This window comes from Macaca thibetana, chromosome 18 (assembly GCF_024542745.1).
Source record: "Macaca thibetana thibetana isolate TM-01 chromosome 18, ASM2454274v1, whole genome shotgun sequence".
In the NCBI taxonomy this organism is placed as follows: domain Eukaryota; kingdom Metazoa; phylum Chordata; class Mammalia; order Primates; family Cercopithecidae; genus Macaca; species Macaca thibetana.
In genome coordinates, this window is record NC_065595.1 from 56,525,270 (window position 1) to 56,550,355 (window position 25,086).

Sequence of the window (25,086 nt, forward strand, 5' to 3'; positions counted from 1 at the left end):
GAACTGTATCTGGTGCAAGCATCTACTAAAGCCTGTCTGTTCAACTGTCCTGGAAGGAGACTGGTTAACCCGTGATGGAAGGTAATTCAGGTTTGCCTCTCTTGTGACCCAAATAATAGACCTTTTTTTTTTCTTGAGACAAGGTCTCAGTTGGATTGCCCAGGCTACAGTGCAGTGGCACTATCTCACCTCACTGCAGCCTTGACCTCCCAAGTTCAGGTGATTCTTCCACCTCAGCCTCCCGAGTAGCTGGGACTACAGGCACACGCCACCGAGCCTGGCTGATTTTTTGTTTTTTCAGTAGAGATAGGGTTTTGCCATGTTGCCCAGGCTGGTCTCAAACTCCTAGACTCAAACAATCCACCCACTTCAGCCTCCCAAAGTGCTAGGAGCCACCGTGCACAGGTGTGAGCCACCGTGCCTGGCCCAAGACTTTGAAGGACAAAAGATGATTTAGTTTTCACCAGTCAGCCCACTGCCTTGTTATCTGTAACCTTCACCAACAGACCTTTTTTTTTTTTTTTAAATTATACTTTAAGTTCTAGGGTACATGTGCACAACGTGCAGGTTTGTTACATATGTATACATGTGCCATGTTGGTGTGCTGCATCCATTAATTCATCATTTACATCAGGTATTTCTCCTAATGCTATCCCTCCCCCCTCCCCCCATTCCACAACAGGCCCCAGTGTGTGATGTTCCCCTTCCTGTGTCCAAGGGTTCTCACTGTTCAATTCCCACCTGTGAGGACATGCGGTGTTTAGTTTTCTGTCCTTGCAACAGTTTGCTCAGAATGATGGTTTCCAGCTTCATCCGTGTCCCTACAAAGGACATGAACTCATCCCTCTTTATGGCTGCATAGTATTCCATGGTGTAAATGTGCCACATATTCTTAATCCAGTCTATCACTGATGGCCATTTGGGTTGGTTCCAAGTCTTTGCTATTGTGAATAGTGCTGCAATAAACATACGTGTGCATGTGTCTTTATAGCAGCATGATTTATAATCCTTTGGGTATATACTCAGTAATGGGATCACTGGGTCAAATGGTATTTCTAGTTCTAGATCCTTGAGGAATCGCCACACTGTCTTTCACAATGGTTGAACTAGTTTACACTCCTACCAATAGTGTAAAAGTGTTCCTATTTCTCCACATCCTCTCCAGTACCTGTTGTTTCCTGACTTTTTAATGATCGCCATTCTAACTGGTGTGAGATGATATCTCACTGTGGTTTTGATCTGCATTTCTCTGATGGCCTGTGATGATGAGCATTTTTTCATATGTCACCAACAGACTTCCAATAGGCTCACTTCTCCAATCCCAATATCTTCCTGAATGGCATTACCTTTCCTCCATTTCCTCCCTTTAATTTTGCCTGAGGTTGCAAATTTTTGAATTTTTGCAATCAGATCTTGGCAATGGACTTGAACAGTAGGATATAAATAACTCCCACACACTTAGCATTCCAATAATGGAACACTAGGTATAAATGGATTTTCATATCTACCCACCATGTTCTAGGCAAAAACATCCTACCAGGGTCTAAGGACACAGAGAAGGAAACAGACCTTCATTCTTTATAACCCTCCTCAGGGATAAGGGATACTTGATCTTCCCAAAGATTCAGAATCACTTGTTCCCTGTGCAACCTCTATGACTAACTTATGTGCCTATGACTGAAGTATCCTCCTGAATTAGAATTTATTTACTTACTTATTTTTTCCTCCTGCCAAACCATGAGTTCCCCCAGGGCATGAGGTGCATCTCATTCATCTCTAGACTACCAGCACCTATCATCTCACAGCATGTGGGCACACAGGAAATGCTCAACATATGTGGAGAAGAGGTAAAACAGCAGGTAGACTGCACAGTCCCTGCCCTCAAGGAGCATGTAGCCTAACGCTTTAGGCAGACATGTAAATATATATGAGTATTGCTATGCGATACATGCAGTAAATGGTGATGTACAGGATGTAAGTAATAGCACAACAAAGGCCAGATTGGCTGGGCATGGTGGCTCACACCTGTAATCCCCACACTTTGAGAGGACAGGGTGGAAGGATCGCTTGAACCCAGGAATTCAAGACCTGCCTGGGCAGCATAGTGAGACCCCTATTTCTACAAAAACATTTTTAAAAATTAGCCAGGTGTGGTGGTACGTGCCTGTAGTCCCAGCTACTCAAGAGGCTGAGGCAAGAGGATCACTTGAACCTAGGAGCTCAAGGCTGCAGTGAGCGATGATCTCCAGCCTAGGTGACAGAGCCAGGATTGACATGAGGAGGGAATGCCGTACAAAGGAGGAAGGCCTGGGCTCTACTTGATTAAGCATAAGAGAAAGATAAAGGGGGTAGGGGTGTTCCACACCGACAGGGTAAGGTGAATAAAAGCTCAAGGCAGCAGGGGGTATTCAGGGAAGTGTGAGAACCTCGGCTCAGCTAGATGAGGTAGTGGAAGGGCAGGGGGCTGGGAAAGAGTCTTATACGCTCTGCACAAAAGGAATTCAGGCCTTGCCTTGCAGGTGAGGCAGGACAGCTAAGTGTTTAAAGCATGGGTTTAAGCGGTTCTGGAAAGATGCTCTAGCAGCAACAGAGAGTGTGGCCCAGAGGGGAGCAAGAGGCAGTGTGGCTACTATTCTAGCCCAGGGCACAGGGAGCACCTGAGGGAGAAGGCCCCAAGAAACCCAGGTTTCTGGGCCACTTGGCAGGTGGTAGCACAATGGGAGCACATGGACAGCACCAGGATTTCAGTTAGGAAACGAGAAAACCATGGTTCAGGCCCTGGTTCTGTTATCATCAACAAGCTGCATAAATCATTCAACCACAACTGTCTCACCTGTCAAAGCAGGAAAACAATCTCATCTAAGGAAAACTGGAGTATACATGTCGTCAAGCATACAAAGGTGAGAAAGACATGGGCCCTCTCTTCAAATCCAAAAGGAAATAAAGGAAACTTACAATAAAACAAGGTGGCAAGTGCCATAAAATATGTTTTAAAAATAATTTCTTTTTATCACAAAAGTAATATATTCTTGCTGCAATAAAAGACCCTTGGATAATAGAGTGAATTTAAAAGATATAAAATAGTATGGGAAATTAAAGAGATGACGGAGTAATTCATTATAAGGAAGTTTAAATGAGATAAACACAAGTTCTTTTAAAAGTAAGAAGCATTGACTGGGCATGGTGGCTCATGCCTGCAATCCCAGCACTTTGGGAGGCCAAGGTGGGTGTCACTTAAGAGCAGGAGTTCGAGACCAGCCTGGCTATATGGTGAAACCCCGTCTCTACTAAAAATACAAAAAATTAGCCAGGAGTGGTGGCATGCACCTGTAATCCTAGCTACTTGGGAGGCTGAGGTACAAGAATTGCTTGAACCTGGGAGGCAGAGGTTGTGCAGTGAGCCGAGATTTTGTCACTGCACTCCAGCCTGCATGACAGAGCGAGAAACTGTCTTTTTTTTTTTTTTTTTTTTTTTTTAAAGTATGAACCATTAAAAAGTTCACATTGGCTCATCTCTACCAGAGCTCTGGCCTGTGTGTGTGCCCCTGGCCCCTCAGTGCTGCCCTGCTCCAGGGGTGGGGAGGGCCATCCATTAACAAACATCTCCAACAAGGAGCTTTGTGAGTTTTTTTTCCCCCCAAGAAAATTATCTATGTAAAATGTTTTCTAAGAAATTCAGATCCCTGGCCGCGCGCGGTGGCTCAAGCCTGTAATCCCAGCACTTTGGGAGGCCGAGACGGGCGGATCACGAGGTCAGGAGATCCATGGTAAAATGAAACCCCGTTTACTAAAAAATACTAAAAAACTAGCCGGCCGAACGCCTACCCAGCTACTCGGGAGATCCCCGGGAACTGAATCCGGCCACTGCACTCCAGCCTGGGTGACAGCGCGAGACTCCGTCTCAAAAAAAAAAAATAAAAAATAAAAAATAAAGAAATACAGATCCCAACAATGAAGTAAACAAATTATTTGTAGCTTAATAACCCACTGGGTGTCTGAAAGGCAAATAGAGCACACTGTTGGTTGTTTTTGTTTGAAACAAATACTGAGCTATTCACAAAGCAATAACCACTACATAAGTTTATGACAACCCAAGGCTTTCATGCCTATGAGAATTTCACTTCAATGTCAATATCATATTCAATAAATCACAGGACTTCAGGAAGAACCAAGAATGCTGTCAAATACTATGATAAACAGGATTAAGTAACAATAATATCAAACTATTAGAATAGGCAAAGGCTGTGAATATAATTTGTGAAAGAAATATAGTTTATGGATAAAATGCAAAAGCATGTTCAACCTCACTAATATCCCCCAAAAATGCACACCAATCTAAATGTCCATGAGGAACTGATGAAATGCATTAGGGCATATTCATATGACAAACTAACACACTATTATTTAAAATTATGTTCTGAAACTGAGTCATAGGGAAAATATCCAAAGTATAATTGAAAAAGAGAAAATAAGATACAAAATACTATAGATTCAATTTTGCATAAAAGATAAATATAAAGCAGATTGTTATTAACAAAAAGAGATTTTCTCTAAGTGTTGAAATTGGAGATGATGACTTGCTTTCTATCTTTCCAAAATTTTCCATACTAATATTTAGTAATTTTACAATCAGAATAATCTTAAATATAAATACTATTATCTAATAATTCTCAGCTTCACGAGGGCAGGGACTAGGTCTGTGTTTGCTTATCTAAGTGCTTAGCACACCGCATGTGCTCTATAATTATTTGTTGACTAGATCAATGATTGAACAAATGAAAGACAGATATACTCATTTAAAAAGTTCTGGCTGGACGCGGCAGCTCATTCCTGTAATCCTAGCACTTTGGGAGGCCGAGGCGGGCAGATCACGAGGTCAGAGTTCAAGACCAGGCTGACCAACATAGTGAAACCCCATCTCTACTGAAAATACAAAAAATTAGCCAGGCGTGGTGGCAGGCACCTGTAATCCCAGCTACTCCAGAGGCTGAGGCAGGAGAATTGCTTGAACCTGGGAGGCAGAGGTTGCAGTGAACCGAGATCGTGCCACTGCACTCCAGCCCAGGCAACAGTGCGAGACTCCATTTCAAAAAAAAAAAAAAAGTTCTGATACACTCTCACACTTTAACTTTTATTACATTTGCTTTATTCTCCTCTCTCAACAGGTATTTTCTTTTCTTTCCTTTTCTAAGTCTTGCTCTGTCACCCAGGCTGGAGTGCAGTGGAGTGATCTCAGGTCACTGCAACCCCCACCTCCCATGTTCAAGTGATTCTCCTGCCTCAGCCTCCCAAGTAGCTGGGATTACAGGCGCCTGCCACCACACGCAGCCAATTTTTGTATTTTATTAGTGATGGGGTTTCACCATGTTGGCCAGGCTGGTCTCGAACTCCTGATTTGAGTGATCCGCCTGCCTCAGCCTCCTAATGTACTGGGATTACAGGTGTGAGCCAAGGCACCTGGCCAGATATTTTCTTAATGGTTAAAATTAGCTCCTTACAAGAGTCTTTGAGTGTCAGGAAAAGGGAGTAAAAAATCACAGAGCTCTTGTCTTGACCAATGAGGTCCAGATAAGCTCCGGTACTCTTTTGTATCTGAGTCAGCAGTGCACTCCAAATGGGGGATTTGACATTACTGTATTATAGAAAATTCACATGAGCTAGGAGTTCTTGACCATATAAGTAAGGTATTATTAGAAGAGTCCTTAGAAGAGGGTTAAGGAGAAAAAGAAGTATTGAACCAAAGCAAACAGTGAATGTACATCATAGAACATATTTTAAAAGAAAGATCAATATTTAGAAGTCCAAATTTCAGAGGTCAAAATAAAAGTTAAATTCCACTTTTGACTTCAGCCAAACAGAAGCAAAGCATCCCTGGTACGAGACAGAGACAAAGATGGAAACAGCAAGAGAAATAAGAAAAAGGGGGAAAAACTGGCTTCTGATAGGCTAGAAAGAAAAGAGTATGTTATAATTTAAAAGAAATAGATCCTTCATTTAAGGTTTAGGAGAAAATATCTTTCTGACAGTGAATTTGAATTGATTTCCTTTTAGAATTTTCAGTTTTTTCAAGTAAGTTCTATCTACCAAAATGGCAAGTTTCTGCTGTCAATATCAGAGACCACCATAACCACATAATTAAAATAATTAGGTCAATTTTAGACTCAGTCATAGGACAAGCTTTAGAGGCTCACTTGAATCTATTTCACTCAAGAAATTAAAGCTAAACCTAGAAAGCGTTTGTTCTGGACAGACTAATTAAGAAATTAGTTTATATCCCTCACTAGTTTGTTAAAATGCAGGTAATTCCACTATATTAGCAAATCTTTAATGATCTTTAACGATCTCCTAATATACGTGAAACCATTGAAGGCACTCAGGCCTTAATAACAACTTCCTGAAAACCGTAAATTTAAGCCAGTTACATTTCACTTTAAAGGTTATGATCACAACCTGATTCCCACAAAGAAAAAGTATTATACATCTACATACATATAAAAGGCACTAGCAATTGCTGTAAGTATGACAGAATTCCCTTGAGACAAGAGGATGAGACAGACTCTGGCACAAAAACTGCTCCACTAAACACACATTAAATACTTGTGGTTTCAATTTCCCCAGTAATAAATCAGTATCATGCTCCAAAGAGGCGCCACGTTTTCAAAGACTGAAATACAAGGCATTCTTTAAAAAGCGTATTACTAATTGTGTGCACTGAATAGTGAAAATCATTAAGAATAACGCTTCAGCATACCTGACAATTCTTGTTTTACAAATGAAAGCACAGCCAGGTACACCTGACAGTCAGCTATGATTATCTGCCTCTGAAGCCGATCAACCATAGAGGGGGCGGATTTTCGGACATCAACCTGTTTGGCAGAAAGAAAGTCCACACTGATAAATCACACACAACAATGTTAGTCCCCCAAAACAGTATTAGGTTATTGTACAAAATAATTTTACACAGGAATTGTGAAACCTGGCACTCAAAGCCAAGAACAAATTTATCCTATGAGCCTGGCAGCTCCAAATTCCCATTAGTCTAACTTTGTTTTGTTTGAGCCCTGTAACTCAAAGACAAAAATATTCTAAGTGATACAAACTGAGTTCATGGGGAATACGAAAAGCAACAAAAATCTTCAGAGTTTCACCTTTTTTAAAAAAAAAAAACGTAAAGTCGTTCTTATTCAAAATAAAAATCATTAAAAGTACAATATATTCCTTAAGTAGATAACCTGAAAAGTCAACTTTGCAGCCACCTGTCTTCAGGTAGGATAACATCAGGGGCATTCTTTTCAGGCATGCAACTGAGATGTAAAGATCAGAAACTGACTACATTTCCATTAAGGAGAAAATATTCTGGAATTAAAAATTAGCTTTGAATAAATCACAAACAGTACTTGAAATATGTCATATAAATACAAATATGCAAAAAGTCAAGTCACTTTTTATAAAATATTGGTCTTTATCATAACGTTTCTAAAATGAAGAACAGAACAGTCCAGAATAGAACACTCTGCATTCTTAGTACAAAGTAAACTTGAATAAGTTAAATAGCTTTCATATGCTATCACAATGACAGAAGAAATAATAGGATTTTTGCAAATATGTTAACAGTATACACAGTAGATACACCAGAATGATCTGTTTCCTTTTTTTTCTAGATTTTAGCATAATCCATCGTGGTCACTGTTCCAAATCTAGCCCCAGCACTCACTATTCTGTTCACTTGGGAAAATGTCAAGATGCTCTGTTTCCTCGTTTGTAATAGCATCTATTGTGCAGGATTGTTGGGAGGGCTAATGAGATACTGAATGTGAAAATGCTTTTTAAACTGCAAGGACTCATTACAAATGTTAATTATTAACACAGGTGCCAGACATGGTACTAGATACTGATGGCAGACATGTAAGCTTTCATTCTACTGAGGAAAATAGACCACATTACTGTGTACTGTGGAAAGCTCTCTGAAGGGTAAGGACAGGGAACTACGGGAACCTGTAGGAGACACACGTAACAGGGCAGGGGGCCTCAAGCAAGAGTCCTTGGGGAAAACGACACCTAGAAAGAACTAAAGAGGAGTAGGAACCAGGAAACGAGGGAGGAGAATGTTCCAGGCAGAGGAAACGTAAATGCCAAGTCAGCCACATTAAGGAGTCTGTACTTTATTATAACAGCAATGGCTGGTGAGGGGGGCCACTGAAAACCAAGCAAGCAAGAAATTTGCATTTTAGTGACTATATTATGGACAATGAATTAGAGCAGCAGTCCCCAACCTTTTTGGCAGCAGGGACCAGCTGCATGGAAGACAATTTTTCCATGGACTGGGTTAGGGGGTTGGGAGGAGATGAGTTAATGGTTTTAGGATGAAACTGTTCCACCTCAGATCATCAGGCATTAGTTAGATTCTCATAAGCAGTGTGCACCCTAGATCCCTTGCATAGACAGTTCATGCTCCTATGACAATCTAATGACGCTGTTGATCTGACAGCAAGCAAAATTCAGGTGGCAATGCTCACTCGCCCTTCAGCTCACCTCCTGCCCTGTGGTCTGGTTCCTAACAGGCCACAGACCAGTACAGGTCCATGGCCCAGAGGTTGGGGACCCCTACATTAAAGAACCGTGAGACTGGAGGCAGAAATACCCATGTGTCTTAGACAGGTGGGATAGTGTCTGACCTACAGAGATGGCAGTAAGGATGGAGAGCAGTCAATGAATTCAAGAGGTATTTAAGAAAAACAGTCAACAGCACTTGGTCATTGATTAGACATTATAAAACATTGGTCTTTATCATAATGTTTCTAAAATGAAGAATAGAACACTCCAGAATAGAACATTCTGCATTCTTAGTACAAAATAAACTTGAATAAAATAAGTTAAATACCTTTATATGCTATCACAATGACAGAAGAAATAATAGGATTTTTGCAAATATGTCAACAGTATACACACAGACACACCAGAATGATCTGTTTCCCTTTTTCTGGATTTTAGCATAATCCATCGTGGTCACTGTTGTTCCAAATCTAGCCCCAGCACTCACTATTCTATTCACTTGGGAAAATGTCAAGATGTTTCTGTTTCCTCGTTTGTAACAACATCTGCTGTGCAGGATGTGTCAGGCTGGAGAGAGAGGAAGCTAGGAAAATTCTGGCCCTCTGGAGCATCAGGAGGTGGGACCCTTGGCCCATCAGTGGCTTTCTCATGGTGGACACCATAAACAAGAGCAGAGGTGAAGCAGTCTCCTATGATGCTTCATAGGCAGGGCACGGGCATGCAGGAGCAGAAGACAGGTGGCTTCTGATGACTATATCCAACAGACTGATCTGTCAGTGACGTATGCAAGACCCTTGGGCACTCCGGGTAACATCAGAGTTAGGAGGATGCCTCTCCATAGCCTAGCACTTTTGCACTGGAATGGTGAGGGGAAAGTCAGGAAAACTGGATTCTGATGGTATTATGACTATTTGCAACCAAAGGCTGGTGAGGCCTGGGGAAAATCAGGTAAACAGCTGAATTCCAGAATTATACCAAAATGCAATTCTATTATTCATCAACTGTCATCGTATCCTACTTGAATTACATATAGGAAAACCTCATTAAAACAGCCCTTGCCACACGGCCCATTATGGAAGAAGATGACTCTAAGATATCAAAAGAACATACACTGAATAGCTCTGGAGGACTGAAAGCAGCTTTTGTTTTTATAAGAGATACATTTTATATGACCAAAAACCATAAGAAACATTGTGGTTTTTCAGTCATATTCTAAATACAAAACCAAGCAAACAGCTTTTGTTCTAAATGAACAAAAGTGATATTCTAAATCAGTGGCACACAGTCCACAACCTAAAGCCGCAGTACTTACATTCTTCTTAATTTTATTCTTGATTGTTTCAATTACTCCAGCCTCTTCACTTTCACACAGTTTTTCTGTGGTTTTTAAGTCATCACATGCCAACTGCATTTTTTCTTCCTCAAATGTCATCATGGCATTCTTCCAAGAAAGAAAGAAAGAAAGAAAGAAAGAAAGAATGAATGAATGAATGAATGAATGAATGAATCAGTATCAGAAAATTTAAGCCTATTACAAAACTCCAAATAAAAAAACACTTAAGTTATTTATTGCAAGCAAAAGAATCACAATGTTATGGCATAATCTATTCATTTAAAGAAACTATAATCTCAACATGAAATAAGATTATACCTCTATCACATCATCATGAAAAAAATATGGTAATAAATGTCCTTGCCATTACTGTTCTACAATTTTTGTTGTTGCAGTTATTAAACATGGTAACAAAAATTCTCTATAATTTCTGATTGGTCTGCTCAATTCAGTTTTTACAATGGTGTCTAATTCAAAAGTTCATTCCACCCACATATGGATCCCTGGCTCCGCCAAGAACTGCACAGAAATGCTAATGAAACAACAGCTTGTAGGTACTCTTAGAAAATCTTCAGACTTTCCAGGGACTGCAATTCCAGTAGATTCACTTATAAGGAATCCATTTTATATTGTCTATGTTTAAAAATTCCATGACAGCTTGTTACCAGGCACCTGATCCTAGTGGACTTTTTCAGGCCACATTTAACGAGGTAGGGGAAATCTAGTGAATGTCTGCTGAACACCTGTGACTTTACACAGTAGAACTGAGGTTTCTGAGATGAATGGGCTTACAGGGGCAGAGACAGACTTGCTGCAGGATACCTGGTTCTTGGAAGGACCTGATGAACCTACTGTCTCCAGCTCCTCATTTCCTATCAAATTCTACCAGCTCCATCTTGGCCTTTCAGGCTTCCTCAGTATGGCTCTAACCTACTTTTCCATTCTAGCCAAACCTCAGCCCAGACCTCCCTGCCACACTCTTCTTCCCAACCCTCCTCTTAAGCTGCTGAAATCTCAACCCTGCTGTGGCCTTGCTTCTCCTCCTCCTCCACCACCAGACTCAGCCAAGACCCTTTGGTTAGATCTCATTTGCAGCCCTTATAATCACTTGGGTTCTAATGTTACAACCGCCACCCAGTACCATGTTCCTTAGGGTTGGGAATAATGTATTCGTTCAAACAATAGCCCTTAACATTTTTGTTGCATTAACTGGCAATAAGAGGAAATAAATACCTTGAATAAAAACTTCTCACTGGCAGCTGGCGTGGTACCTGTGGTAGAGCACTGCCAGGCTGTGACACGCCCATTTGCTGACATCTTTCTAAATCTTGGATCTAAATGCTTTCTCTTTTTCAGTCTCTATCACGACTTTTTTTTTCTTGCTGTTACACAATTCTTTAAGTCTTTTAAAAAAATTACGTGTTTGAAAATAATTTGTGTGATGTTATTACTGTTTCTGGAAAATGGAAGTATCCCATTTTCCACATTGCCCAATGTACTTTAAAACCTAACTGCAACCTACTTCCTCAATTCCCAAATACTCATATTTGGAAATGTAATACTAACAGACAAATTTTAGCTCTGCTCATTTAACTTGTCCTCTAGTCCACATTTACTCAATAATTTTAGAGCAAACCTTTATTACCCAAACCCAGACCTTTTTTCTACCTCGAATACAATTTTAATTATTAAAGTTCTTTCCATTACATTTTTATTCTAAAAAGGACTTTGGTTAAAATATAGTACCCTATAAATAAGATGTAAGCATTGTATTTTTAAAATTAGGGAAGACAGATTATTTCATAGGCATTTGGTAACAGGCAAAAACTTGACTTCAGTTTTAGACTCTAAAAGACTTTCTACAATAGTATATCTATATAACTGGTAGCCACTAACAGACATTACTTTATATAATTGTTTCTTTCACGCCAGTAGGTCTTAAGATATCAACTTACCAAAAAACTGACAAAGCTGGCTCCAAAACTCATTAGTGGGCTATGATTTCTGTTAAAAAAAAAAAAACACACACACACACACAATAAAATTATTTTCATTGTAAAATTTTATTTTAAAAGCATTTGACATATCACGATTATCATATAATCCTCCTAATTGGATAAAAGAAGTTAAGGTCATCAAGCAGATTAAATTACCCTAATAAAGAAGGTAAAGAGGCAAGGTGGTTTACAGCTCTATCTGCCAGGATAGAATTTGCCTCTGATTCTTCAAATTAAGGCAAACAAAAAGTCAAATTAGAACAGACATTGCCTTAGTACACTTTTTAACTATGGCTGTTAAAGAGTTGACACAATAAATATAAAGATGGTAGAAACAGGCCAGGCGCAGTGGCTCACGCCTGTAATCCCAGCACTTTGGGAGGCTGAGGCAGGCAGATTACCTCAGGTCAGGAGTTGCAGACAGGCCTAGCCAACATGGCAAAACCTCATCTCTACTAAAAATACAAAAGTTAGCAGCAAGTGGTGGCAGGTGTCTATAATCCCAGCTATTCAGGAGCCCGAGGCAGGGAGAATTGTGTGAACCCGGGAGGTGGAGGTCACACTGAGCCAAGATCGCACCATTGCACTCCAGGCTGGGCGAGAGTGAGACTCTGTCTCAAAAAAAAAAAAAAAAGATAGAAACAAACTGACAACTACAAAACCTTGGCCAAAGAAAGATGGTTATTATTCATTTTAAAAATAATCTTCTACCGTTACCAGTTAGATCATTTTTAAAATGCAAAACTTGTTACAAATGTTCAACACAGAAAATCAGTATAGTTTCTAGAGTAGATCAAAGGGTCTCTTCACTGAGTCAGACTTCACAAAGTCACTCATCAAATCCGAGAACCTTAGGAATGCCTCCCTAAGAGTCAGCCATTCCCCCTTGTAATCATCTGATTTTGTTGTAAGCCAAAAATGAAAGCAAATCAATATCAATTTAAAGAATAAAAGAATATAAATGTTCTGCTTCAAAATCCAAAATAGTACAAAATCCAGATCTCTATAAATTCCACTAAAAGGAAAAGCTAGTTGTAACTACCTGCTTAAATGAAAACCATTTTATTGATTTTTTATTATGCAAATACTATATGGTCACTATAAAAAGGCATGAAACAATGTATTCTATCTCTGACTATAAATACAGAATATATGCAAAGTGAGAGTATGTGTGTGTCTACGGGAAAGAGAAGGTGCACGCTTACATGTGTCTGAATGTGTGTGTACACACATATGCCTAATGGATATCTTGTACATACATTTTGGCAGGCAAGGTCAAATATATTCTTGGGATAAAATGCTAGCAGCAGCATTACTGAGTTAAAGGGTATGCATATTCATTTTTCTCCTGGTGCACTGTGTGTGTGTCAGAGAAAGACAGTATGTGTGCCATCCAGGACTCTATTTAACACTAACCTTCTGCTACCATTTTCTTTTTCATCTACTTAGTACCTACCTAAATTCTATAGTTAATAATAGTCCGCTTATCCCATTTAATAGATTACTTAAGCCAACATGAAAAAAAAAATGGGAAGGTCAATTCCCTTGTGAGGAATCCCTAACCAGCGCTCACACCCATGAACCTAGATCAAACCGCAGACTTTTGTAGCATCTGTCATCCCCACAATCTGCCTCAAAATACATGTTAGTTTTTCTCATCCCATAGCACTATTTGGGCATAACAGTATGTATAGTAGGGCATACCCTACCCTACTATACATATCATATCCACCTTACACACATAGCAGGTGTTCCGCAAATCCGAGTCGGTGAATTCCGAGAACAGAATTCTTTCAGGAACAGACGCATCTCAATCAAGTGCTGTGTACTGCGACTTTTCCCTCCTTTTCCCTGCTTACATATTAGCCACTTTGCCATTTGAAAAATGAAGGAAGCTGAAACTAGGGCCTACTGTTGCCACATCTGCTTCTTATTCTTGGCTAAAATTAGGTTTCTGAGAGCTGTGGCAATTAATTATTCATGGTACCTAACCTGGCCCTTTTGACTTCACATACCATCTTATCATTTAAGTGGGGGAAAAAAACCATAGCAACAGCCCAAGGTTAAACCCCCACAGCACCGGGTGCATCAGGCACGTGACAACACACTCGGGGCGGGCGGTTGTCCTCTCAGGCTGCACATCACTCGCTGTTAGAAGAGCTCGATCTAACATGGTTCACTTGGTCCTTGGTTTTTTTGTCGTTTCTTTTTAAGACAGAGTCTTGTTCTGTCGCCCCGACTGGAGTGCAATGGCACAATCTTGGCTCACTGCAACCTCTGCCTCCTGGGTTCCAGTCATTCTCCTGCCTCAGCCTCCCAAGCAGCTGGGATTAGAGGCAGGTGCCACCACGCCTGGCTAATTAATTGTATTTTTAATAGAGATGGAGTTTCACTATACTGACCAGGCTGGTCTCAAACTCCTGACCTCAAGTGATCCACCCTCCTCGGCCTCCCAAAGTGCTAGGATTACAGGCATGAGCCACCACACCCAGTCCACTTTTTTTTTTCTTAAACTTCACATATTTCAAGTGATCCTAAGTTAACTTACTGCATCCTAATCAATTGTGGACCATGCATGTGTCTCTACACAAAATGCATTCATTTTGGAGATATGGAAATGTTCCCAAAGAGTACGAAGGTCATTAGTTCAAAACTGGAGCTGTGGAGCGGGAGGAAGAGGCTCCCAGCTCATTTCAATACTGCTCATATTTGGAACCAACAGACAAAGACCAAACAAGAGGGGAGTGGGAGTGCTATGTGAAGGCTGCATATAAAGGTAAGCATTAGAACCCAAATACAAACCTTTCTAAATACCAGAAGATATACAAAAACTGGGGCGAGTGAAATAAACCATAGTGAAAAACCTACTTAAAAAAAAAAAAAAGACGACTAAATATTTGCTGATATTGAAAAAACAATGGTAGGATAATCTATAACATTTTTTTCAAAATTGATACCTATAAGGTGAGGGAGGGGAATAGGGAAGAAGAAACAAGGATGCAAATGAAGTTCCCTTTTATACATCTTGTTTTGTAGATTTCATTTTGGAACCATGTAAAAGTTATTCACAATAATATTGGATGCTAATAATGCAACCCCTAAAGTCAAAAGAAAGTGACTTAAATATCCCTAAAAGCAAATCCAGTTGGTAACATAACACCAGAGCAGAACTAGTCCAAGAGACTTTACAACACAGTAATCTGACAGTATATCCCTATTGTGAAATAGCCTTAAAAACTGACCCCAAAAGGTGGCCAAAAGAAAAATCTTAACCTGCTTTCAGTAATCATATTCTTACTGGACTGGACAAGTGGGTACTGTTATTCTAAGGCTGCTGGGTCGTAGTATGTGAGAAAGCAATCAGTTAAGTATATCAGCATTTGTTGGGACCCAGGACTCTGTGCATAGGAAAAAGGATGAAATAAACTTTTAAGTCCTATAGTCCAGAATACAAACTGGAAGAATAAAAGCAAACTCATTGAGTTTTTTATCTTTAAAAGAATACGGCCGGGTGCGGTGGCTCACGCCTGCAATCCTAGCACTTTGGGAGTCTGCGGCAGGTGGATCACCTGAGGTCAGGAGTTCAAGACCAGCCTGGCTAACGTGGTGAAACCCTGTCTCGACTAAAAATACAAAAATTAGCCAGGCGTGCCTGTAATCCCAGCTATCTGGGAGGCTGAGGCAGGAGAATCTCTGGAATCTGAGAGGCAGAGGCTGCAGTGAGCCAAGATGGCGCCACTGCACTTCAGCCTGGGAGAGCTGAAGACAGAGCGAGACTCCGTCTCAAAAAAAAAAAAATGCAAATCAAAACCACCATAAGATACCATCTCACAACAGTTGGAATGTTTATTATTAAAAAGTCAAAAAACAACAGATGCTGGCAAGGTTGTGGAGAAAAAGGAACACTCTTACACTGTTGGTGGGAGTGTAAATTAGCTCAACCATTGTGGTGGAAGACAGTGTGGCGATTCCTGAAAGACCTAGAGGCAGAAATACTATTTGATATGGTTTGGCTGTGTCCCCACCCAAATCTCACCTTGATCGTAGCTCCCATAATTCCCAAGTGTTGTGGGAGGGACCCAGTGGGAGACAATTGAATCATGGCAGGGATGGTAGTGAGTAAGCCTCATCAGATCTGATCGTTGTATAAGGCATTCCCCCTTTCACCTGGCTCTCATTCTCTGTTTGCCTGCTGCCATGCAAGACATGACTTTGCTCCTCCCTTGCCTTCTGCCACGATTGTGAGGCCTCCCCAGCCATGTGGAATTGTGAGTTAATTAAACTTCTTTTCTTTATAAATTACCCAGTCTAGCCGGGCGCGGTGGCTCACGCCTGTAATCCCAGCACTTTGGGAGGCCGAGGCAGGCGGATCACAAGGTCAGGAGATCGAGACCACGGTGAAACCCCGTCTCTACTAAAAATACAAAAAATTAGCAGGGCGCGGTTGAGGGCGCCGGTAGTCCCAGCTACTCGGGAGGCTGAGCCAGGAGAATGGCGGGAACCCGGGAGGCGGAGCTTGCAGTGAGCCGAGATCGCCCCACTGCACTCCAGCCTGGGCGACAGAGTGAGACTCTGTCTCTAAATAAATAAATAAATAGATAGATAACCCAGTCTCAGTCTCGGGTATATCTTTATCAGCAGCATGAAAACAAACTAATATACCATTCAACCCAAGAATCCCACTACTGGGTATATACCCAAAGAACTATAAATCGTTCTATTTTAAAGATACATGCACGTGTATATTCACTGCAGCACTATTCACAATAGCAAAGACAAAGACTTGGAATCAACTGAAATGCCCATCAATGATAGACTGAATAAAGAAAATGTGGTACATGTACACCATTGAATACTATGCAACCATAAAAAGGAACGAGATCATGTCCTTTGCAGGGACACAGATAGAGCTGGAAGCCATTATCCTTAGCAAACTAATGCAGAAACAGAAAACCAAACACCAAATGTTCTGATCTGTAAGTGGGAGCTAAGTGATGAGAATATATGGACACATAGAGGGGAACAACAGACACTGAGGCCTACTTGAGGCTGTATAGTATTCCACAGTATATGTACCACATTTTCTTTTTTTTTTTTTTTGAGACAGAGTCTCACTCTGTCCCCCAGGCTGGAGTGCAGTGGCCCGATGGAGGGTGGGAAGAGGGAGGGGATTGGAAAAAATGAAAAATTAGTACTAGGTTTAATACCTGGGTGATGAAATAATCTGTACAACAAATCCCCATGGCATAAGTTTACCTATATAACAAACCTGCACATGTACCTCTGAACTTAAAAGTTTAAAAAATTAAACAAATTTATATGGAAAAGTAAATGATTTAGAATCGCCAAATCAAATCTGAAGAACAGCAACAAAGCTAGATGCTTACTTTACCAGACATCAAGACAATTAAAATTAAGAATTTCTGTTCAGTCATAAGCGATTGGAAAAAGCAAACCACAGACGGGGAGAAGATATCTGCAATACACATATCCAACTAAGAGCTCATCTTCAGGATACATTAAAACCTTCCATGAATCAGTAAAAAAAAAAAAAAAAAAAAAAAGACTGAAAGCTTACTAAAAAGATTGCCAAAATCTTACAATAGACACTTCACAAATGAGGGTATCCAAAAGTCAATAAACATATTTAAAATGCTGAAAATCATTAGTTATCAGGGAAATACAAATTAAAACCAAAATGAGATACCACTATACTACTCAGGTTGTCAGGAAGGACTGACACTTTCAAGTGTTAGTGAGATGTGGAACAACTAGTATTCTCCTACGTCGCTTATCAGTGTCTACTAAATCTAAACATATGCCTACCCTAGTAACTTGTTTTATTAATTATGAACTTGATAATTTTATTATTTGTTCTAATGAATTTTTTTTTTTTTTTTTTTTTTTTTGAGACAGAGTCTCGCTCTGACACCCAGGCTGCAGGGCAGTGGTCGGCTCACTGCAGCCTCCGCTTCCTGGGTTCAAGTGATTCTTGTGTCTCAGCCTCCTGAGTAGCTAGCACCTCAGGTTCATGCCACCACACCTGGCTAATTTTTGTATTTTTAGTAGAGATGGAGTTTCACCATGTCGACCATGCTGGTCTCGAACTCCAGACTTCAAGTGATCCACCTGCCTCTGCCTCCCAAAGTGCTGGGACTACAGGCGTGAGCTATCGCATCTAGCCTCTAATGGATTTAACAGTGGTTTAATTTTATGCACATATAGTTGTCATTAATTTTTTTAATTTTAGGTTGTGGTACATGTAAAGGTTTGCTATACAGGTAAACCGTGTCACAGGTGTTTAGTGTACAAATGATTTCATCACCCAGGTAATAAGCACAGTACACAATAGGTAGTTTTTCTATCCTCACCCTCTTCCTACCCTCCACCCTCAAGCAGGCCCCGCTATCTGTTGGTCACTTCTTTGTGTTCAGGTGTACTCAGTGTTTAGCTCCCACTTACATGTGAGGACATGGAGTATTTGATTTTCTGTTCCTGCATTGGTTTGCTTATGCTAATGGCCTCCAGTTCCATCCATGTTCCTGCAAAGGACATGATCTCATTCTTTTTTATGGCTGCATAGTATTGCACAGTATATGTACCACCTTTTTTTTTTTTTTTTTTTTTTTTTGAGATGGAGTCTCGCTCTGTCCCCCAGGCTGCAGTGCAGTGGCCCAATCTCAGCTCACTGCAAGCTCTGCCTCCTGGGTTCACGCCATTCTCCTTCCTCAGCCTCCCGAGTAACTGGGACAACAGGTGCCCACCACCACGCCCGGCTAATTTTTTGTATTTTTAGTAGAGACAGGGTTTCACCATGTTAGCCAGGATGGTCTCCATCTCCTGACCTCATGACCCACCCGCCTTGGCCTCCCAAACTACTGGGATTACAGGCGTGAGCCATGGCGCCCAGCTATATGTACCACATTTTATTTATCCAGTCTCCAACTGATGGATATTTAGGTTGATTCTATGTCTTTGCTATTGTGAATAGTGCTGCAATGAACATACGCATGCATGTGCCTTTATGGCAGAACAATTTATATTCATTAGGGTATATACCCAATCATGGGATTACTGGGTAAACCAGTAATTTTCACAACAGAAATTAATGATTATGCTCCCCGAAAAGACACATATACCATGTTAATAGCAGTGTTATTCATACTAGCCTCAAAGTAGAAATAACTCAAGCATCCATCACGGTAGAACAGATGTAGTATTGCAGCATATTCACTCAATGCAATAACATGAATTAATCTCATAAGCAATAACGTTGAGTGAAAGAAGCTAGATACAAAAGAGTATATCCTAGATGAGTCTATGTATATGAAATCCAAAACCACTATTCTGACTTCTGATGATGACAGACGTCTGGACAGTGGCTTCCTCTGGAGAAATATCAATTTGAGAAGGAGCCCAAAGGAGGGCACTGGAGTGTTGGAAATGTCTGAGAACTTTACCTGGATAGTAGTTACACTGGTGTTTACATTGTAAAAGTTCTTCACTGTACTAAGTTTTTCCTTATGACAAAGAGAAAAATATTAAAAAGAAAAACAATCAGATAAATGATCATTGATGATTATTGGATTATATTAATAAATTAGTATTCATTTTTTGGTGTGCAATGGTACTGTGGCTATATTTTAAAGGAGTTTCTACTCTTTAGAGGGATATATGAAAGTAATTACAGATAAAATGATATGTTGACTGGGATTTGTTTCAAAATAATTTGGGGCAAAGAGATTAAAAGGGAACAGAAGATAGACAAAGCAAGACTGTTCCTGACTTGATAATTATTGAAGCTGAGTGACAAGAACATCAGAATTCATTAAATTATTCTACGTACTTTTGAAGATGTATAAAATTTTCCAAAATAAAAAGTTAAAAAACAAGGCCAGGCATGATGGCTCACACCTATACTCCCAGCACTTTGGGAGGCTGAGACAGGAGGATTGCTTGAGACTAGGAGTTGCAAATCAGCTTGGGCAACATTGTGAGACCCTGTCTCTAAAAAACAATTTCAAAAACAGACATACGTTTTACAAAACACAAGGTATCTTTTGGAATCCTTTCATGAGAGGGCCTCTTATGTTCACCGCATTTGCTTTTTAAAAATGAACCATCAGTAATAAAACGACTCTAAAATTTTCTCTCTGTATGAGTCACCCAAAGGTAGAAAACCTGTCGTGAATGAAAGGAAGTAATTGATCCTCATTCTGATATTCGCCAACATTGCCTTGGACTTTTTTTTAAGGTTTCTCAAAGATATTAAAAATTGGATAGATGAAGATTTTATTTCCTGAAATGCAGTGGAAGAGAATGTATATATTTGATTCTCAAAGGAACATTTCTCACGTAAGTGGGCATCATTACTGTAAAACAGTCCCTAACTGAATGTGTTTCTTTAAATGCAATTTTCCTGCCCAAAGTAGTGAATAGCAGGAATTTTTTGTCTTTCATTTTTCTGAAAATGTTCTAAACTTACTTAATGTTTAGTTCTTAGAATTTTCCAGAATGACTTTTCTCCCCTTCAAATGTGTGGGGGGTTTGGACTCTTGGGGATTATAAATGAAGCACAGGGCCACCTGAATCTAATCAGCCTGCAGCTGTCATCCACATCTTTCACTGCAGCCCTGAGACCTGAGATCTGAGGGCTGAAGAAAAAATTGCATGTACTCACCCCTGCTGCTCTTAATGGAAGCTCTGCTTTCTGGGACCATGCTGTTTAAAAATCACAGTCCCAGGGGGAGCACTGGAGTTAACTTTGTACAATTAGCAAAAAGGGCAACACTCAATGCTTCTCTAAGGCCTTAGACCTTGCCTTCAGAAACACAATTTTTGCCAAAAGGACAAGTGATATCCCCTGCTCTGCTTGTTATCATCAAAAATGGGCTTTAAGAAGACAAAACTGGTTTGATATTTCATCTTTCCTTCTGAAAGAAGAGTAAAACAATGCCAAGAAAACTACATGCATGAAGCCGTTTGTTCCAACATTATCCAGAATAGAGAAAAATTGGGTTTTAATGGACCATTGGAAAAAAGCTTTATGCCACTGCATTTGGCAACAATTTCTTGGATATGACACCAAAAGCGCAGGTAATGAAAGTATATAAATTGAACTACATCAAAATTTAAAACTTCTGTGCCTTCCAGAACATAATCGGCAGAGTGAAAAGGCAACCAACCTATGGAACTGGAGAAAATATTTGCAAATCATATATATGATATGGGGTTAATATCCAGAATATATAAAGAGCTCCTACAACTCAGCAACAACAAAAAACAAACAACCTAATTAAAAACTGGCCAAAGAACTTGAATAGACATTTCTCCAAAGAAGATGAACAAATGGCTATATAAGCCCATGAACAGAAGCTGAACATCACTAATCACTAGGGAAATGCAAATCAAGGCCACAGTGAGACACCACCTCACACCCACTAGGATAGCTACTATCACAAATGAAACAAAATAAGCGTTAGAAAGGATGTGGAGAAACTGGAACCTTTGCATACGGTTGGTGGGAGTGTAAGGTGGTGCAGCCACTATGGAAAACTATAGGCAGTTTCTCAAAAACTAGAATTACCATACGATCGAGCAATTCCACTTCTAGGCATATACACAAAAGAATTGAAAGCAGGGACTCAAACAGATACTTGTGCACCCACGTTCATACCAGCATTATTCACAACAGCCAAAAGGCAGAAGCAACTCAAGTGATGAATGGATAAACAAAATGTGATATACAAACAATGGAATATTATTCAGCCTTAAAAAAAAGAAAATTCTGATACATGTGACGAAATGGATGAACTTTGTGGACATAATCCTAAGTGAAATAAGCCAGTCACAAAAAGATTAATACTGTATGATTCCACTTCTATGAAGTACCTGTCACAGTCAAATTCATAGAGACAGAAAGCACAATAGCGGTTGTCAGAGGCTGGAGGTGGGGAAAGGAATGGGGAGCTATTGTTTAATGGGTACAGAGTTGGAGTTTTGCAAGATGAGAAAGAGTTCTGCAGATTGGTTGCAAAACAATGTATATGTACTTAACATGACTGAACTGTAAACTTGAAAAATGGGTAAGATGACATATTCTGTTACGTATATTTTACCACAATTTAAAAATTAATTGAAAAAACTTTCTACAATAGAATGACTCAGAAATAACCAGATGGAATATCATCAAGACCTAAAAATGTTTTTCGATAGAATTTAATGTGAAAACAAAAGTTCTGCATACATTTTTCAACACATACAGACAAAAAATGAAAAAAATATTGTGAGGGGCAAGAAGATCAAGGGGGTCTTCTTCAGTGCAAAGCGTGTGTACAGCGGGGAGGTTTAACAGTCACGACTGAAACTGCTCTAATCATCATCTCCGTTTTCAAGTTGTCACCACAGACACTTTCTGCATTTACACTCCTTTTAGAGAAAAAAATACATCATTTAAGTCGATTTACTTGTTCTACATCCCTGTGGTTCGGTTGTGGCTTTGACACAATTTTCTCATTAGAATATATCATCCAGTCAACCAAACAGAATAATGGGGCGATTCAACACAAGACCGCCAGATCCCGCTTATGTGAGAACGAGTGATTCACCGAGTGGCAAGCTGAGGCCTCACAGTGCCCAGCTGTGGCCCAGAGCACCCTGAGCACAAGGCTGGCAGTGAACTGAACCCATAAGAAGTAGAGAACAGTCCTCAGTTAGATGAGGTCACTCCCCAAGACAGTCTTTTGCATTTTTTCCCAAAAACAAATGCAAGTGATTTGAGGATCACGATTTTATAATAAGGAATCTGATAATCTGATGAGGGCTGAGTTAAAAACTAAAAATATGTGCTTTGAACACGTAAAAGTCAGCACTAAATAAAGCCTTGAAATGTCCCAATTTCACAGGAGACTGATGGTCTGAACGTAGCCCCCACATAGTCTGTACTGTTCTTGTGGTTCCTGGGCTATCGGCTCATTTTTACTGTTCTATATCTCAAGTTCTCTAACTTGAATACACTGTGGCAACAATCAATAGATAAGATTAATTTAGTACTTCTGCAATGAGCTATATTTTCCAAATTCGTTGAACTTACTTTGTAACACCATTCAGACATGAGAAACTATTATGGGAGCAACTTGGAGGCCTCAACCTTAATTGAAAGATGTTGCAGCAATCACAGAGAAAGGAGTATCTGTTCAGCCAGTGCCACAGAACATAAAAGCTTTTATATCACTCACCACCTAAAGAGAAAGACTTGTCTCTACTTATATTATGACAGGAAGAAAGAACAGTGACGTCTTCAGCACCTTATTCACGTGGCATTCATTCAACGGTTTATTAAACAGAGCATCTTCCATATGCAGAAAAGGGAAAGGTCTCTTGCAAGTGATAAGTGGAAAACTCTACATCAAAGGTCTAAGAAGAAAAGCAACCTATTCCCTCAGACGGTGGCCAAGGAAAATAAAAGGGGAAATGGTTTATTTGAAGGGTTTTTCTTGACACTATTCATATTGTTATTAAGAATATTTTTCAAAAGGAAAACATCTGATTTATTCTGAAAGCATCTTACTTTAAAAGTCCTCTCAATGCTTCCTTTATATATTACAGATAGCACCTTTAGAGGTCTCATATATGATTCGACAGCATCCGTGGAATGTCTCTTTTTGAATCCTGCTACAAATCAGATTATAAAACAAAATTCATTACTGTGGTATTCCTAAAAAGTTAAATCACTTCCACAGTAATACCATTGGCTCTATCTCATTCATGAGGTCTCCTCCTCCCAACAGACCTGAGAGACAGGTACAGTTACCCAGGTCCAACTCCATGCCCTGCACACTCCACTGCTCCACATCTTCTAAGGATCCATGATAAATTTCCAGTTCCCAGTGGTTTCCATAGTACACAGCTGACACTGAGCCTGCTTCTGGAAGGATTAAAATGTCACCTCCATCCAAGCCAAATAACTAGGAAGGTGATTAAGAAATCAGGCCAAACAAAAACAATAAAATTCAGGATCATAGTCTAATAAATAATTTTTCGTTTTCCAGTTTGTTCCTTGGCTCCACCAAAGTTATCTAAGAGAAAACTGTAAATTTTCTTTAAAAAAAAAGCAATAAATTTTTTCTTAAAGCAAGACATTTAATTTTAAAATCACCCATCTAAGTCATGACTGGATAATGTTCTTCGGTTTAAAATAAATAAAAAGTGACCTTTTCTATACTTAGGGCTTTAGGAAAAATTCTAATGAATTTAGTTTTGTTCCACTCACTCATTCAAAACATGTCTGCTGAACACCGAGTACACAGCCGACCCAGTGCTATGTGCTGGGGATGCAAAGATGACCAAGAATACGCCTACTCTTCAGAGAGCACACAGTCCAGTTTGGCAACTAGAAAGTCCAAATGGCCCTTCTAATAAGCAGCGATGCAAAGTGAGTAAATGGTGTTACTCTGACTCACATCAACATCCCGTCACCATATTTTTTGTGGACAAATGAGGGCCCCTTAACACCATATTTGATGAAATCTGAAAAAGGCTACTTGCCATCTTTGATCTTCCCTTCTCTAGTATTCTTTCTAAAGATATATGAATATGTCTCCAATCACTCTCTATATTTTAATTCTCTGCAGAGCACTTATTACTATTTGATATTTGTATCATTATTTATTTGAATAAATGGAAGTCCCCAAGAGTGGGGACCCCATCTCTGTTACATGCTGCTGTCCTGACCACCTACAACAAATCTGGAGTTTAACAGGTCCCCAATACACGCTTGTTTAGTGAACCAGCCAAGTCTTACAAAATTCATACTTCCCGTTTCATCTGATGAACTGTCCTCCACAGCGTCAAAAAATGACTAGATATAAGACCTTCATCACCTGAACCTGTAAAACTGCTTTTACTAACAAAAGTAAATGTGCTTATTTCCTTTACCAGAAGATAGCTGTGGGGAAATTCATGGAAAGACTTTATTTGCTTTTCAGACATGACTCAAACCATGACCTTTGGGGACCTTTTAATCTGAAGGATGGCATGCCTCTAAAACACTGATCAACCCAGCCATTTAGTTTATGAGTGTTTGATTTACAAACGTTTGGAATAGGTCCAGTCTTGTGTTCAGACTTGTTTTGAGCATGTGCCCACCCTTTTGGGGAATATGGGAGTCTGTAGCCACCACCAGCTCACCCCAGACATCCTTGC

General features: G+C 39.9%; 1 protein-coding gene across 2 annotated transcripts in view; it reads right to left on the reverse strand.

Annotated features, from left to right (window-relative positions):
• TTC39C (tetratricopeptide repeat domain 39C) overlaps nucleotides 1-25,086 on the reverse strand; it is a 122,290-nt gene that overhangs the window by 60,797 nt on the left and 36,407 nt on the right. For both annotated transcript variants that reach the window (XM_050767798.1, XM_050767799.1), the window contains exons 2-4: nucleotides 11,842-11,890; nucleotides 9,866-9,994; nucleotides 6,752-6,866 (exon numbers count right to left, since the gene is read on the reverse strand). In XM_050767798.1, the coding sequence (XP_050623755.1) occupies nucleotides 6,752-6,866; nucleotides 9,866-9,994; nucleotides 11,842-11,890 (293 nt within the window). The remainder of the gene's footprint in view (nucleotides 1-6,751; nucleotides 6,867-9,865; nucleotides 9,995-11,841; nucleotides 11,891-25,086) is intronic.